Here is an 18,584-nt window from a genome sequence, read left to right on the forward strand (position 1 = left end):
AAAGAATTCTGACAACGTAAACATTCCAATGCCACCTTGTGGGAAACAGGTGATTACAGCGACAGTCATAGTGGGTTAACCAAGCATTATTTTGTTTTATTTTGAGTGCTGATCACACCTAATGTTGCAAAGATATAAGCTAACTTTAACAGTAATTAATTTTATTATAAAAACTTTTTTTATTTTTTTTTTTTACAAACCTAAAGATAAACGCAATTGTGTGTGTAAGATATGTACGTATGCACACACTCATTCCATGCTGACAGTGAACTTGGTACAGCCTTTATGGTTTTGTCTTGCTTACATATGAAATTTATGTTTTAATATTTTTATGGTGAATAAAGATGAAATACCAACAGGGGATCAAATTTTTTGCTGTCTTGGAGAGAGAGAGAGAGAGAGAGAGAGAGAGAGAGAGAGAGAGAGAGAGAGAGAGAGAGAGAGAGAGAGAGAGAGGAGAGAGAGAGAGAGAGAGAGAGGAGAGAGAGGAGAGAGAGAGAGAGAGAGAGAGAGAGGCTGTTTTGCGATTTGGAGGGATTTTACTTTAACATAAAGTGTGTTAGTTTACCTTTTTATACCCATTTTACATTTATGTACAAAAATAAAAATAATTCCATTAATACATTTGTTTCTTTTAGTAAGTAAAAAATTATTTCCCTAATTCTTTCAGTAGTAGGCTCAATCAGTTGATTCTGAGAATGTAAACATTACAAATGGCTGGATGATTTTTTTTATACATATTATGATGATGATACATCACTATAAAGATACAGTATAAATGGATTCTGTAAGCAAAATATCAGTTTCATTACCATTACTTTATCTTAAATACAGCTGTAATATTGTATTTGACTTAAGCAAATGGATACTGTGAGTATAGTACCAAGCCAGGTCAAAAGTTCACACATACACATTTTTATCTCATGCATGGCAGTACAATATATTAACAACTGATAAGGAAGTTGCTGTATAAAAATACAGTAATGGTGATAAAACCATGGTAGGCCGTGGGTAGGTAAAGACAGGTATGCTACCTGCCTATTGAACCATGTCATTTACTAGAGAGAGAGGAAAAGAGGTTTGTATTTTTTTCAAAGTGTATTTATTCAGTAAAGTACCATTACCTTTATCTTGAATACAGCTGTAATATCCTATTTGACTTATGCAAATGGATACTGTGAGTATAATACCTAGCCAGGTCAAAAGTTCAAACATACACATTTTGTATCATGTATGGTAATATAATAGGGTAACAACTGAAAAGAATGTTGATGTATGAAAGTACATTAATGGACATAAAACCAAGGTAGGCTGTGGGTAAAAACACATAAGCTACCTGCCTACTGAATTGTGTTATTAACAAGAGAGTAAAAGAAGGGGTTACATTTTTTCAAAGTGTATTTATGCAAGATATTTTGTTATAAATATGGGGAAAAAGGTAGATGATTGCATTTTGCATAAATTTTGATGGTTGTAGTTTATAAGCATATGGAATGTATACAGTTATGTGGCATTGGCTAGGTTAGGTTAGGATTGGTATGTAGTTTCCCTTGAACACCCATAGATTATTTTACTTACCTTTATCTGGATTTTACCATTATCTGATGTACCCTTGGCTCTATTCATCCGGATAATTGAAGGATTACTAGTTGAAAGTAATGATCACATTTCATCATTTAGTTTTGTGGTGATTTTTAAGAATGTTTAGTCATTTTTAGATTGCTGCATTTTCAGAATGTTTTGCTCATATTTTTATTTCTTCATTCATTTTGCAGGTCTTCGAAATGCTTTATACAATGAGATGATGACTGTTGGAGATGATGGAGAAGTGGTACTTATTACTTTAACAAGGCCATTAGTCTGTGTTCAGCCTGTTGCTGTAGATCGAGCTGTGCTGGTTTGGTTAAACTACAAAAATGCATATGAATATTGGACTGAGCAACGAGCTTCACTCAATAAGGTAGTAACGGCTTGTGATGCAATTATTTTTTAATGTATTATTTACAAGATCTAATGATAATGTTTTATTATTTTTTACTTCTGATTATGATGTTCTAATTATGATAATGCTTCTGATGCCAGTAGGTGGCAGCCAGTGGTATCCCATGCTATACAGATTATCAACCATTTTATAAAAGTTCAATATTGTTTAAAGGTTTTGGGCATACCACTGGCAAAATGACTGGATGCTATTATCAAATATGATCATCTATTCCTTAGTCTACAGTTAACCACTCGCAAGTGCCTTGGTTTTTGCGATACTCTTCTTCAGATTCCAATATTCTACAGAATCCATACTGTAGTGCATGATTTATTTTGCCTTATGTACCGATATTGACTTTTGTTAATGATGAGTCCTCATTTTTCAAACTGAAATGCAAGTTTGGAGGGCATCTATTAATCAAAATTTTAAGGTACAGATTGCAGAATAGATGTTGATAGGCACTGTAGTGAAGATGGGAATGTAATCTTTGGTGTTCCTAATGGCAATGTTCTTGGCCTATCCTGTTTATATAATATCAGTACAATATGTGGTTTGGCCTAGAAAACAAGTTTTACCATTTGCAAATGATGCTACTCTGTTTGCATTGTTCTCATCAGATTGTAGGCCTGTGGCTGCCGATTCTCTTGACAGAGATTTAGCAAAAATCATTGCTTGGAGCCAAGTATGGTGAATGAAGTTAAACCCCAATAAAACTCATAAGTACTGGCTCTCCCTTACCCAGATCTTTTGATTTACAGTGGTTCTTTGACAACATTCAACTCTTAAAATTGTGGGTTTCATTCTTTATTGCAATTCACTTTTGAGAAACATATTTGGTCCATCTCTTCTTCCAAAGCATGAACAATTACTTTACTAAAAGAGTCTTTGGGGATTTTTGGAGTCCTGTCCATCCTGAGAAAATACTTTTCTTCTTTTATTCTACCATGTTTTGAGTATTGTTTCCAGGTTTGGTCTTCAGCAGCTGACTCACATCTTAAAGTGCTAGATGGCAAGTTGAGTTTTATTAAATTTATTATTCCAGATACAGTATAGTAAAAACTCATTTAAATATTAAGAAAATATCTACCAATTCCCAGTAATCTTAGCCTGTAGATAAGTACTTTGTGATTCACACAGTCAAAGACTGCACTAAAATCTAAACCAACCATGCCTGCCTCTGCACCCTCATCAAGAGCACTTTGCAAGATGGTATATGTTGACAAGAGTCCATCCTAAGAGCCATGGCCTTTAACAAAATCCAAACTGTAATGCTGGTAGCATGGTCTTATTGTTAAAAAAAGCTACAAAGCCCCTGCACAGGAGATTCTTTATTTGGGGACGATTCTCAGCTCTTGGGCTTTTCAGGTTTTTCCATCCCCAAGAGAATCGCAAACTGCCTCAAGACCATTCACAGTTTCCTTGCCCTATCGTCATGTTCAGTCCATCAGTGGATGAGTCTTCTAGGGACTCTGTCGTCTATCGAGACTTTCGTCAAGTTAGGCAGATTGCACACGGGAGTTCTCCAGTTCTACCTCAAAGCCAACTGGGACAGGAAAACTCAACCGGACTCTGTCGTCTTTCCCATCACTCAGGAGATAAAATTTGACCTCCAATGGTGGCTGTCCAGAGGAAGACTTGCGCAGGGAAAATCTCTCCACCCTCCGAGCCCTGACCTAGACTTCTACTCAGACGCTTCAGATCGAGGCTGGGGAGCCCTTCTAGGAAGTCAAGAAGTTTCTGGGACGTGGTGCCCGGAGGAAATCAGTCTTCATATCAGCACAGAGCTGAAGGCCATTCATCTAGGTCTCCATCATTTTGCAACTTCAATTTGCAATAAGACTGGTTGTTCACACGGACAACACCACTGCTTTGTCACATATCAAGAACAGGGAGGCACTTCTTTTTCCCTCTGTCAGACTGCAAAGGACCTTCTACTATGGGCGCACCAGAATCAAGTGACGCTAGTCACTCTTTTCATTCAGGGAAAACTAAACGTCCTGGCAAATGAGTTGAGCCATCGGAAACAGGTCCTCCCTACCGAGTGGATCCTGAATCACAGGATCTGTCTTGAAGATTGTTGGGCAAACAGTCCATAGACCTGTTTGCTACTTCAAGAAACAATCGCCTTCCTCTCTTCTGTTCTCCAGCCCCAGATCCCATGGCATGGGCAATGGATGCCATGCTCATAAACTGGTTGGGTCTGGATCTTTACGCCTTCCCACCCTTCAGCTTGGTGAGGGAAGTCCTCAACAAGTTCGTGTCACATCGCAATGCTTCTGTGACTCGTAGCACCATTCTGGCCCATGAAGGAGTGGTTCCCGGACCTTCTACATCTTCTGGTAGACTTCCCGAGGCTGCTTCTCCAAAGACCATGGCTGAAACAACCTCACTTCAAGAGATACCCCAAGGGTTGTCCACTCGTGCTCTGACAGGCTTCAGACTGTCAGGAAACTCGTCAGAACAAAAGGTTTTTCAAGAGCAGCTGCGGAAGCTATTGCAAAGTGTAGACGACAATCTACTTGCAACATCTACCAGTCAGAGTGGACAGTGTTTCATCAATGGTGCAACAGGCATCACATTTCATCTTCTGAGAAATCTTTAACCCAATTTGCAGACTTTCTCCTTTACCTGAGGACCTCTAGAAGTCTTTCCTTGGCCACCATCAAAGGATACTGAGCAATGCTTACCTTGGTGTTTAAACACAGAGGTATGGATCTTTCCTCTAACCAAGATCTTAATGACCTCATTAAGTCTTTTGACACTTTCAAGCAGAAGAAGTCTGATTTAGTTCTTGGGACTTGGATGTTGTCCTTAAGTGGCTTACAAGCCCCCCTTTCAAGCCACTCAGTTCTGCTTCCCTCAAGAACCTTATGCAGAAGACCCTCTTGTTAGTAGCCCTGGATACGGCCAAACTTGTTAGTGAGCTGCACACGATCAAATTTAATGGATATCCCAGGCCCGGATGAAGAAGAGAGGGTTCTTTGCCCAGTCATAGCCCTGAGGTACTATCTGCATAGGACTGATAAGATCAGAGGACCTACTAGCAACCTGTGGTGTTCTGTGAAGAACCCTTCTCGTCCCCTTTCAAAGAATGCTCTTTCGTTCTTTATTAGAGACCTGATCTCCAAAGCACATTCCCAGATTCAGGAAGACTTTTCCCTTGATTAAAGTTAAAGCTCATGAAGTTAGAGCGTGGCTACCTCTCTCAGCCTTCAAGCACAATTTATCCCTCTCGTCTATTCTTCTGTCAACCTTTTGGAGGTGCAAGTCTATCTTCACATCTCATTATTTGAAAGAAGTGGAGACAGTTTTTGAAAATTGCAATAGCCTTGGACCTTTAGCAGTGGCTGGCATGATGTTGGAAGAAGAAGCATAGGAGAGATCCTGTCTAACTTCTGACTCTTCGCCTTGATATAGGGTGTCGAGTTTTTTGGGGTGCCTGGGGGTACTTTGTACCTGGAATACCCACCAGTGGTTTGTGTCAGGGTGGGTGACAGTGAATTCTGGTTGTTGACTTGTGGTACTGCGCCCAGGGCAAGGGCAACTTTTTTCCTCCATACATCTTGTCAGCTGTAAGGCACATCCTCCGTTGCAAGACTGCCACTGATGTAGAAGCAACTCTTGGCTTCTAGCCGTGCCACTACAGGTTAAGATGAACACCAACCAGAGGCAGTATTCTTCTGTTGCAGTTTTCTTACCAGGTAAGGAAGTGACAAGGATTGTTTCAGCCATTCTTTTCTAGTTCAAGTCATTATTTCTTTATTGTGTTTCTAATGATCAGTCCATTCATCCCACTTCCCTTGCAATGTGGGATTCAGCTAAGTAATTACTTGGTAAGTTACTTATATAAAAATTACATTTTTATAATAAAATTAAATTTTATATATATTTACCAAGTAATTACTGAGATAGAGCCCTCCCTCCTCCCCTTTTTTCATCGACCGTGCGGCAGTAAAATGCTGTTGCAGTGGGAGGGACCTGTCCCCCCCCCCTTCTACAACTGATGCGTTACCGCGAATTTTGAATTTACGATGCCATGCAAGCATAATCGTTAGCTAAGTAATTACTTGGTAAGTATATATAAAACATAATTTTATTATGAAAATGTCATATTTCAAGCAAAGATGCAATGCATTACTACCCTACAACAATCAACCTTGTACTTTAATCATTTATTTATATTTTCACCTATTTATTTTTTAATTTATTCATTTATCTTTATTTGTTATATTTAATCTCTTCTTTCTGTATTTCCTGTTATCTTGTAGAATTTATTTTAAATGAACACCATATTCTTTGGAAGCTGGAATTTCAAGTCAATGGTTCCTGTAAGCATGTTCCACATGAATAGGGTTTATCTCCTAAATAATAATAATAATAATAATAATAATAATAATAATAATGACGACTCATTACTACTGGAAGCACCGATTGGCTTGATATTTTTCCATTATGACTTCTTTTCATGGAAACTCTCCTTTGGACATAACTGTACCTATTCCATGGGTTGGAATTTGGCACCTGACCCTCTTCGACCATTTGCATTATCTTCCTTTTATAATACTTTTTAGGCTATTTTATGGTGAAAGGGTTGTGTTAACAGACTATTTTTTCTGGGTAAAGAGTTGTATCATTTATTATCACCCTCATAATTTCATTGTCTTGCATATGTAGAAGTATTTTACCCTGAGTAACCATATCTTTCTCTTTGGTGTTCGTTGAATGCCTGTCATTGGAGGTTTGTTTCCATGAGAGACCCATAACTTATGAAAGCATCCACTGGCTAGAGACCCTTCCATTATGACCTCTCTTCATGGAAACTCTCCTTTGGTAACTGTATCTACTCCCTGGGTTTGATTCTAGCAGCTCACCTTCCTAGACCATGTGCTTCATCCTCTTTTCTAAATAGTGATTTTGGCTATTTTATGGTGGAATGGTTGAGTTAACTAACTGTTTTTACAATAACACAAGCTTTTGTACAAACCCAGTCATCAATAACACTAGTGCCCTCCCTTCCCCCCTTTCTCTGTTGGAGTCTGGAACTCCTGAATGGGAGAATGATAGCTTCCTGTTGAGATGGGGCAAATGGCTGAACAAGTGCAGTGGCTTTTGTTTCACTACTTGATCAATTTGCATGGTACACTCAAATATGTTTCATATAGTGAAAGGCTATTTTATGATTTATACAAAAACTTGTTTTATTTTAAAATCATGATTTCATTTATCTTATCTACATTGTGACAAATGGTAATGAATCTCTGGTAATTTACAAGGTAACTTTGTATAAGGTTTGGTTATGTTGTTTTGTGTTTAGGAAACATTTTTATATCTCAAATATATTTTCAGGAAGTCCTAACAGGAAACATTTTTTTATCTCAAATATATTTTCAGGAAGTCCTAAAAGGAAACATTTTTATATCTCAAATATATTTTCAGGAAGTCCTAACAGCAACACAGCAAGTGTTTGAAAAGGTTCCTCAGTTTTCTTCATTATCTTCAGCTGCGCATATCAAGAGCAATGTTTACCTGCAGCTCACAGTTGATGACATTGGCATATGTCTGCCCCTGAATCCATGCCGTACAGTAAGTGTTCAAATGATGTTATTTTACAATTTCTAGACACCTGCCTTTGTTTTAGGAAATAGTATAATGAAAGAATAAGTATGATTTTACAGTTTGTATTTCATTCCAAATTACTTTGCAATTTATCAGTTTGAAGTATATGGTTTTGTATTTGTTATTTTATTTTGTAGGATTTTTACTGTGCTGATTTCTGCAGCTGTTGCATTAACTACTTATAGTGTGTATGGTGTCTTTAAAGTACATGCAAGTTTTATAGTTAGTTTTGTGAAATCCAGATTTGCTCCTCTTTCAACTTGGAAGACATTGGATTACTTGGATACTGTATATGATAGTTTTCATGTGGTTTTGAGAGTTCTAAAACTTGTCCTTTTTTTAAAGCTTTTTATTGTTTTCATCCTCTCCATCTTGAACAGTTATTCTCATAATTGAATTGCTGCTTCCTTTGTTCATTTTTGCTTGCTGTAATGAAATAGTCCATTCATCACTTATTTCTAGGTAATTCCCGTTGCTAGATGCAGAAAGCTAAATGAAATGCTGGAGTTACTACCCCCAAGTGGCTCCACTAGATGGAGTCGTGTGGAAGGGTGAACTACAAAAACGGAACCTTATCCTATAGAAGATTCCCAATGTCAAAAGTCCCAACCGAGAGGTGCGATGCAAGCCCATACACTGCTCAAAACTGTATACAAAAACAACACTAGCCGCATTCCATGTTAGCACCCACCTCACTAGAATGAAGTTTATCAAAGGAGGGAGAGAATGAAAAACAGGGTGGGTCACCCCGGGTGGCCACAGGCCCCTCTCCAGAAAATAGATTTTCATTTGATAAATCCTTTCTGGATCGGGTCCAATGTCACCCGAAGATAATAACTCTTTGAGAGAAATAAACATCATTCAATGCTATTAAAGACTTAAATAAACACATTGAAACTAGGAGAATTCTACACAGGCATTGTAGGTCCTCTAAGTTCATATAATAGAAAATAATATAAGTGTCACCGTCTAAGATCTTGAGCTTAGAATGGCACCTGAATAGGCAGTAGTGAAAATACTTCCTGCTAATAGCAGTCAATGACAGTACCCCCTTTTTTAAGAGGACCTGAAACAAAATTGCAGTCCTGTCACAAAAGCCTGCAAGGAGAAACTGGACACAGAAACAGACCTTGTAAAGGGGAGTACTTTCCAAGGTGACCACCGAAAATGAGGACCTGCAATTGTTGTAGATAGAAAGTTAGGTGAGGAATTCACAACACTACCCCCTGATGAGGGGAAACCAAAATGATTGGTTCTACCAGACAGGGCAGACAGTACAGGAAAACTAACACTAGAGGCTAAGCTGATTAAAAATTTATGGGACTTCCTTAACAAGGAAAGGTAAGAACAAGATGATTGCTGGTTACTGAAGCTAACTCCGATACATTACTCAAAGACCAGGAAACCGAATGTGGACGGAGTACTGTTCTTAGACGAACACAGACCTTAGGGATGAAAGTTAAGAGCCTGTGAGTCTGGTTACAACAAAACACTTTCCTCGAGGCCAATGCGGCGCATCAGTACTGTAGCTTCAAAACTATGTGAAGAGTGCTAGTTACTTAACTGCAGAACCATACTGCAGTAGAGTAGGATCCCTTAACTGATTTCAGGAAAACAGTAATAACAGGACCAATATCAGTTTCCTCCTAAACTGTAAGATTCACAAAGACCACAAAGCCAGGACATCAGAGTTTGAGGGGGCTGACGAGGCTGAGTTTATACCAGACGGGACAGCTTGATAGTTTGTGGCTGAATTGGGTTGCAAACAGACCTACTTCCAGGCCCAGGAAAAGGTCACAAGACTACCTGAATGACGCTCCGCCTAAGGACCATTCCGACACCAGGGGAGGCCCTGGATAGGGAAAAAGCAGTGACCTTTTGGACCCCTACGAGAAGGGTGGTAGACAGAGGCGCCTGTGTCTGTTGGTTATGGAGAAGAATGAACCATAACCTGAACGGCAGCAAATTCGAGTCCAAAACCACTTGTTTACGCAGCGCACTATTGCTGTTTTGTTCAGAACCAGCCTAAAAGGAAACCTCTTGGGGGAAGAAGTTTCCCAAGGACAGGAAGACTGTCACCGCCCTCCAAAGCGTTGATATGGAACTGCCGAACGTGACCGACTAAGTACCATGTACTTCATTGGGCCAAAAATATCCACCTCACCCGCCCAGAGAGGTGACGGTGTGGAATACTGAGGCCGGAGGGGAAAGCTGGAGAGGAACTGACTTCGTAAGCACTGATAGTTGTGCAAGGCCGGAGGCCACTATTCAAGCAGGAGGAATCAGGGAGACACGTCCTGACTCCGCCATACCCGGTCATAAACTCCAGCTTTGACTTCAAAAGGAGAACCGTCACTGAAGCAAACTGGAGAAAACCCAAGACCTTTTCTTGGGCACGGGCAGAGGTATGCTTGAGTTGATGAAATGATAGGACGTCCTTGCTATCTCTTTCGACTTCCACTGGATTCACAACTACGGAAGGCTACCCTCCTGAAGCAGGTGGGATTCCTTCCTGGTTACTTAGAAGCCCAAAGACTCTAGAAACCGATTATAATGACCGGCGCCCTCAGGCAATTCCCGACGCTGGGTGCCCAAATGAGCCAGGCAACTAGATATGCAGCTAGCATAGCCTCTTAATATCGGAGCTGTTGAACTACGGTATTGTTCAAACTGGCAAAGACTCTGGAGCCGCATTGAGGAGGGCATGAACCTGAAGGGGTACACGCCTGCTCCCGAGTCTGAATCCCAAGAAGGGATAGGACCTTTCTGCAACCAAGATGTGAAAGGAAGCGACGGAAAGGTCTATAGAGGTGGTTACGGCTCCACGAATGCGCAGTAGGATCCGAACCCACAAGACTGTAAGCAACCGAGACTTGCCGATTAATAAGGAAAACAAACGGGACACGCCGGAAAATTTTTCCAGTGGAAGGGAACTTCCTGGCAGACTGAAAAAGCCTGACAGGCCATTCACAAAGACCCCAGAACTCTGGCCGGAGGCTGATTGAACCTAATTGGGGGAACAATGGTCCAGCTCCACCCCGGGCCCTGATAACTATACTCTGGGCCCAGGAACTGAAGTTCCAGTGGCCCCGAAAATGGTACAGCCTCCCACCCATATGAGAAATACTACAGGGGAGGAGGCTTGATTGCCCCCAGATAAGCGAATGCCTTCCCAATTTCTCGGAGAGGAGTAGGATGCTTCCGTGCTCTATGATAACCCCGAGGGTCAGAGCCTCTGGCCAAATGTCTAGTGAAAATTCTTTCCTTAGGTTTTTCGTGATGAAGCAAAGAAAACTCCGGCGGAGGCACGTGGGAGGCAGAGACACACGGGGTGTTACAAGGGGCTGATGTGTTGGCTGAACCCGCACACATCGAGGTGGAGGCTGGGAGTGAGAGCTGACGGCTGTCTAGGGCAGAGACCTGAAGAGCCTGCACCACTGCCTGAGCAGGGGGGCTCTTGAACTACATGAACTTCTTGCCAGACTTGGGACAGGTCCCAGCAAGATCAGACCGTTTCTGCTCGTGGGGTAGACACCCATGAGAACGGAGGCTCTGGGTAACATTAGTAGCCCCAGACGGGCCGTAACAACGCCACCTGGGAAAAGATTAATTCTCCAGGTGAAACTGTTCATAAGATTTTTTCAGCTCAAGGCGGAACGGGCAAGCCTGACTTACACCCTGTTTCAGCTTCCGAAAATTGACTCAGAAGCTTTAGGAGCTGTACGCTGAATAAATTAGAAGCGTAGTCCGGGGTTAGAAGATTCACTGTGAATGTATCTGTGATATCTGTCTCACGGAAAAGCCTCAGCGATACATTTTCAAAACAAGCCTGTTGATAAGAGGGGCTACATTCGGAGCACAAGGGGTAAGAAACAGGGCTCTCAAAGAGAGCACGGTAAGACCCCACAGCTGGCGTGAACTTGGAATTCTCCGCCTGCCACTCCATTAGAGTTCTCAGGGAGACGATGTGTCCAGCCCCTAGCTGAAGGCTCACTTATGGATCCTGCCATACAGATGCCATGCTCGTTTCTGACAGTCTGGTAAAACCCGGATAAGAGGATACCAGACCGGAAGGGAAGAAATGCCCTTCCACCAACCTCCGTGTTCCCACACCCCGACAGGAGGGTGCCTTCATGCTGGGAAGCATAAAGGGAAGGCGCCAAGATTCCCCAGACTGGAGGGGAAAAGAGGTGGAGGTGTCTGGAACGATAGAATTCGAAACGGAGCAGGACTTAACAGGTGATCCATTGACAATGAGTCTTGAGATTAATCTCTTGGGATTTAAGCTCCTGGGAAAGGGAAGGCATGGACCATGAGGTAGATAGTTAGTTTAATAGGTTGACAATGACCCTCAAATCGAGCTCCTTATAAGGAGACCCGTAAAGAGTTTTCAACAAAGGAAGGAGGGGGTAACCACCTTGCTTTGCTTGGGCGGAAATGTCCCTTTCCAGAAGACGAGGCCAAACTCGTAGATGGCACCGGATTAGAGATCCGAGACGTCCTCGAGGGGGCCCCGGAGCGGGTCTTCTTGGTTTAAAAAAGGGTCTTCTTTTTTGTCTTTTTTTTTTTTTATTTTACTGACTTCACCTTAGGGACGGTAGACCAGGAACTGTCGAAAAGGGATGAGAAGCTAACGAATCCCCTAAAGGAAAAGTTTGCCTCACCTAAAGTATTTTCTTAAAATACAAGCCTATTCAGGTGCTATTCTAAGCTCATGATCTTAGACGGTGACCACTTACATTATTTTCATTACATGAACTTAGAGGACCTTACTAATGTTCAGGTAGAATTCTCCTAGTTTTCAACGTTTCTATTTAAGTCTTTAATAGCATTAGAATGATGTTTATTTCTCTGTTATTATTTCACTGGGTGACAGGGGACTCCGATCCAGAAAAAGGATTTTGACAAAGGAAAATCTATTTCTGGAGAGGGGCCCGTGTCACCCGGTGACCCACCCCTGTTTTTTTCATTCTCTCCTCCCTTGATAAACTTCATTCTAGTGAGGTGGGTGCTAACATGGAATGCGGCTAGTGTTGCCTTGTATACAGTCCATGAGTAGTGCATGGGCTTGTATCGCACCTCTCTTGTTGGGACTTTTGACATTGGGAATCTCTATAGATAAGGTTCCGTGTTTTGTAGTTCACCTTTTCCACTTTACGACTCCATCTAGTGGAGGCTCGCTCTGCAGGAGTAATAACTCCAGCATTTCATTTAAGCTTTCTCTGGTATCAACGGCAGAATTTACCTAGAAATAGGAGTGCTGAATGGACTATTTCACCGGGTAACCACGGGCCTCTCCAGAAATAGATTTTCCTTTGTCAAATCCTTCACAAGATATACTCATAAATTCTTTGGCCATTTTTGTGTTTAGTTGAAGGAATAATTTTTTTTCCAATGCTGCTTTGCATTGCACATTCATTGTAGGGGAGTTCTGTTATATCTGGATTACTGGATTTGCTAACTCTTTCTTTCCTTTACTCACAGAGGAGGTAGGAATGTTTTCCATGTTCTCCTTGATTCTTATAACCTTTCTTTCTGTTAAATCATCCTTTTTTTTTTTTCTTCCATTTTATAAGCTATTCCTTTGTGCTTGTTCTGGGTAATAGCAGCAGTGATATACAGAACTAATAGCTTCATTGTACAAGAAATATTTCTTATATGTAGCTTATGTATAAGGTGCACAAGTTATAATTTATAATTGTTGCATGCAGGCACATAATTAACTAGCCTCATCATTTCCCACCAATGTTTTTATTACATTTATTATTAAATTTTGCTAATTAGTGGTCTATATAGTTTATACAGAAGAATTTTATTAATAGGTAACATAAGAACACCATTTTACAAAAATACAATATAGGTTTACAACACCAAATCAAGATGAGTTCATTTGAGAGTGCTATACCTACAGTTTTTGGAAACACATTATCAAGGCTAGTGATGTCCAGTTGAATTAAATTGAGCTGAAAAAGAGCAATCATGTCCTGCATCCAGAGTAACAATTTGATAAAAGTAAGGAGTATGTTTCTTGTCTTGTCCCTTAAAAAATTGAGAATATTTCTTTGTTCTATAAAAAATATGGAAATCTGTCCGTGAGCTATTGATATATTTTCAGTTTGCCACACAACCTCAGTGATTCAGCAAATGATAATATAGGCTACAGGTGAGACAAGGCTGAGTAATGGTGAGAGATGTATCAGCTTAGACATAGACTCAATTTCATATGTTGGGTAGCTGGAATTCAGCATTCACCCCTGCAGTTTTTTCTCGGGTACTGAAGGTAAGATGAGAGGTGTAAATTCATGGAAGAGAATTGACCTAAATTTGCTTTTCAGGTAAGTCATCAAGTTGATTCTACTGAAACTCGAGATGCCTTGGTAGTTACCCTAGAAAGCACCATCATATCGGCTTGCAATTCTGGATCACTTGTATGCAAGGCCAGATTCAAGGGATTCTGCATGCGCTTTGCCCCTGAATTTGAAACTAGTTTAGATGACTGGAAGCCAGATTTCAAGGATGCTACTATCAATTTGTGTACTGTGTCAGAAGGAACTTATGAGGTTTGCAGCCGTACGGTTGCTGGTCACTCAGACAAAGGTATGGTACTTTTTTTACAGTTACTTGCTCATCTTATTGCAGTATAAGCATACTCTTTCTTTTGCAGTGATTGTTCATAAATAAAAGTGTTGTTTGATAGTTTTACTGAACGAAGGAAATTCACAGTAAAGTAAAGCATCCTCTTATCCTTCTAAATTTGTAGCTTTTCAGTTCTGGTTAACCTTTCACAAGTGCAGCATCAGAGAAATATGTCTAGAAAGATTCTTTGTGATGCCAACTATTAGGAAAAGGAACTGAGAATTGAAAGGAAACAGAAGACAGAAGGAAGAAAGAGTATGATTAAGTTTATATGCTTACTGTACCTAGATCTTTACATATAATAACATATACAATTCTGAGATCCTTTTTAAGCCTTGATTTGATACACAGGAAATGCTCTAAAAGGGTGAGGTTGACAATTTGGAAGATTGGTTTAACCTACCTTGTACACCACAAGATTCTCAGTCTCACATTATGATAGAAAATTTGTGTACCCTTTCTCTTGTTCACTCAAGCTTAAGGGAGAAAGGACACAGTCTTTTTTTTACACTTTTTATCTAATAATAAAAAGAATGCAGAAAGAATTTTAAAATAGGTTGCTCAAGATTCTTATGTTAAGTATTCACCAAGAGTGAGGGGGGGCATGGATCACAGTGAAGTCTAACTAACCTAGTCTCATAGTTAACCTAAGCAATCTAACCTACATGTGCTTAGTATGTTCTACATGGCAACTTTACCTAACAAACAAATATAATGCTTTTCGAGAATTTGTGTAAGCACAACTGACAGGTTGCAAGAATGATGGGACTAACTTGATATTCTCTTGGGAATCATGCGTAGCATCTCTGATATACTGAGGCTCAGCAGCAAGTGCATCCTTGATACTGTTCAAGATTTCTTTCGAAAATTCTGAAAGTACTACAAGTGGAATTTCCTGCATGAACTGATTGAGCCAAGGTAGTCGTATCACTGCTGCCTGGCAGGATAGAAGTCCTGGTTAAACCACTATACCCCCTAGAAGATACAGACACTTCAGATGGGGCTGGGTGGACCCTGTCAGGATCCCCTTCAATATCTAATTGCTGCATGGGAGAGGGAAGATCCTCTCATGTAAAGCAGAAGACTGTGTCTGGACATTCCGGATTCAGAAGGGCAGTTTCATTGGCTAAGCCCACTTCCTCTCCGTTATTAGTGACATCTCTCCCAAGGAAGGACACTTCATCTCCATCAGAGGAGTAGACATGGGTGGTTCTAGGAACCAATGCTTTGGAGTATTGGGCCAAACATGGATTCTGCTTGGAGAGCAAAGGAAACACACACTGCCGGAGTTCCATCGGAAAGATCTAGTTTCCTCCTTCTCTGCCCCTATCTGAAACCTCTGACCCATAGAGACAGCTTAAAGTAAGCTCTTTCAGCATTTAAGCTTGCTACCAGGAGCAAGTTGCATTCCACTACATCGTCTAACATGTGCAGATTCTCTTTTATTCCTGCAAGTACTGTGTTGGTTGTGGTGCATGTGATCTGTGTGTCCTGCATAATAGCAGCCCTGTAGTAATAAAAGGAACAAGTGTTCATTAGAAACTACCTAGTGCTGACTGCCTATAATCACTATATTTATAGTCAGCACACAACATAAAACAGGCTTACTTGGTCACAAATATGTAGCCATAGTATACTGTTAGGCATCATAATCGGTTGGTTATATCCACAAGACAGTAGTAATGTACATTAAAATAATAATTGACAATAACTACTATAACCTTGCCTGACAAGTATTTTCTCGCAAATGTTACTTAATTCAGTTAAGGCAAAACTAACTGGGTATCATAAATCCTATTTCTGTAAATTTTTATAATTTAATTTACCTGGTTTATTCCCAAGCAGCAGGCAAATCCTATAGGCTACACATTTGAAGTACAGTATTAGTTATTGGAATTATTGTGCCAAATTTTATATAAACTAGGTATATATAAGACTTGATTTCACTTGCCAAAGCTCAGTTATGAAAGTGTACCACCAATTCCTTGTAACTTTTTTTAACTGGACTCCAGCAGGCACTAGAGTATTTTCCTTATGTTAAGACCACAGGTTTGTCAGTTATGAAAAATACAAATTGATTCAAAATTTGTCATTTTAATATTCTCGTTCAAAAAAGCAACCATCACGGGAATTATCTGAATGTGACATTACTGTGGCGTAATATCTGTTATAAGAACTGCAACAGTAGATCCGCAAAATGAATTTCCATTTACACTTGATAAAATTTCCATGATATTAAGGGTAAATGGGGAACTTTCTATATTATAAAATCCATTTTGTTTGATAAATAAATACTACGCTGTAAATGAAAAACCAGCTTTTACTATACAACAAGGCTTGGGAGTCAAGCGCGATTTGGAACTACTATCATGGCTACCTTTTGTAAATAAGAAGTTTGGCTACCATGATTCCTATTTTTGGGTAGCCTAAAATTATCTACCAATGTTAAAAAGTCATTAACTAATGAGTTTCAGTAACCAAAATGCTTAATATTATTGCATTATTGTTAAATATTGCTTTGTTGGATAAAAAAAAAAGTACGGTACTATAGCGTAGCCTAGCAATCCAATCCTAACTCCTAACCTTGTGGGAGACCCACCAGCTCCCAACTTCAACAAATATAAACCTATCAGTTTTAATGATCTAAAACTTTTCACTGGGACTTAAACCTATGCACCTAACTTGCTTCTTAGTTTAGTCCTTCCATGGTGACTGAAATAAGATCTCGGGGAAAGTAATTTGGGAGCAAAGCCCTTGAGGTTGTTCACTCTGCAGAGACCAAGAAATTAATGGGGAAAATGGCCCATATATGTGCTGTTGCCACTTTGATCTGTGAAGGATGAAGAAAGTCACTGTAGACAAAAGAGATAGAGCCCTCTTGTTGAGTCCTTTATATTCTGTCATTGTGATAAAAAATTCTTTGCTCAAATAATTCCTTTTTATGGCCCGAACCTTGTAGCTATTTCCCCTGTTCCCAAAATGGGCATCATATTTTTCAAATTTTACTGCTGTGACAGGACCATCAGTGTTGAAAATGTCCACACTTGAGGAAGGTGGCAGACAATCCAGAAAAAAATATTAGTGACTGACAGAGAATGAGGTTATATGCATGTACTTAGTCAGTTTTAAAGGGAAGTAACGAAAGAGGGAGTAAAAATAGTGGCATTCACACCTTGTTTTAGGGACCACTTCACACCAAATCATAAGTTAGGCAATGATCTTTTCTTGTATACAGCTATTACTACTACTCTGGCTCCATCAGTCATTAATACTCATGTTGTGCACATAACTTATGCCATTTAACAAACCTTTCATCTTCAGTTACCACAACCTCTCTTCACCAGTATTGTATTTACATAGTAAGTTTGTGTAAAAGGAAGGTAATATTTAAATGTCTGTAATGAAAGTGATGCATGTGGGATGATTGTTGTTACATGAAATGCATCTGCAAGAGTAATAGAATAAATATTTGAACTAAAAGTATATTCTTTGCATGCCCTTGGCTCCCAAACCACAAGGTGTTAAAGGAAAAAGTAATAACCTGAAAATGAAGTACTTTGGTTAGCATAAATTTGTATTCATGGAGAAAGGTACAGTGTTTAAATACTTTGAAATGCTGATGCTTGGTTTCATATTTGCAACTATTTTATAACAAAGGAATTAATTTTGTCATTAAATAATGAATAGAGCAAAAAAATGTTGCCATTAAGTATTGGTTTGAGCAAAGATAGTAAAAATGTACAAAATCCGTTGATGTTACATGTAATATCCTTTATAGTTATGGAATTTCAGGGAAAATTGTGGAGCCATGAACATTTTGAAGTTTTTCATGCACTGTACTAATTCATAGAAAAAGAAGTTTCCTAGGTGTTGATTAATGGTGATGAAATATTTCTTTAGATATCATCATAATCATCATCTTTGTTGATGCTAGTGTCAGTATTACGTCTTTTACTGTAAATACCTGTGGTATATGCAAATGCTGCCAAAGCCATACATTTTTGTGTTATTTAGAACGATTTAAAAATTTTTTCATATTGTCTTACACAGCTGAAAATGCCAAATGGCTCCTGAATGTGCAGTGGCAGATGGAAGGTGTGGACTTACATTTAGACGTTAATATTGGGAAACACCTTAGTGCTCTTGCACGAACCTTGACAATGTTGACAGGTGCACCTGACACAGCCATAACCCAAACAAATTACAATTCAGATGATGATGATGATCGGGCTGACCATTCTACCTCCCAGGCAAGTGAATTTTTAAGAAACTGTTTATCCAAAATTTTAGTGAAGTTTGAGTAAGTTTTATATTATGTTTTATGTATTTGATTTTTGAAAAATATAAA

At 39.6% G+C, this 18,584-nt stretch overlaps 1 protein-coding gene across 1 annotated transcript in view; it reads left to right on the forward strand.

The window, feature by feature from the left end:
- Positions 1-18,584, forward strand: part of LOC136833946 (bridge-like lipid transfer protein family member 1) — a 66,318-nt gene that overhangs the window by 34,272 nt on the left and 13,462 nt on the right. Inside the window, exons 11-14 of the mRNA XM_067096227.1 lie at positions 1,776-1,960; positions 7,421-7,567; positions 13,936-14,197; positions 18,287-18,486. Of these exons, the coding sequence (XP_066952328.1) occupies positions 1,776-1,960; positions 7,421-7,567; positions 13,936-14,197; positions 18,287-18,486 (794 nt within the window). The remainder of the gene's footprint in view (positions 1-1,775; positions 1,961-7,420; positions 7,568-13,935; positions 14,198-18,286; positions 18,487-18,584) is intronic.

The sequence above is a fragment of the Macrobrachium rosenbergii genome, chromosome 52 (genome assembly GCF_040412425.1).
Source record: "Macrobrachium rosenbergii isolate ZJJX-2024 chromosome 52, ASM4041242v1, whole genome shotgun sequence".
Taxonomy (NCBI): Eukaryota; Metazoa; Arthropoda; class Malacostraca; order Decapoda; family Palaemonidae; genus Macrobrachium; species Macrobrachium rosenbergii.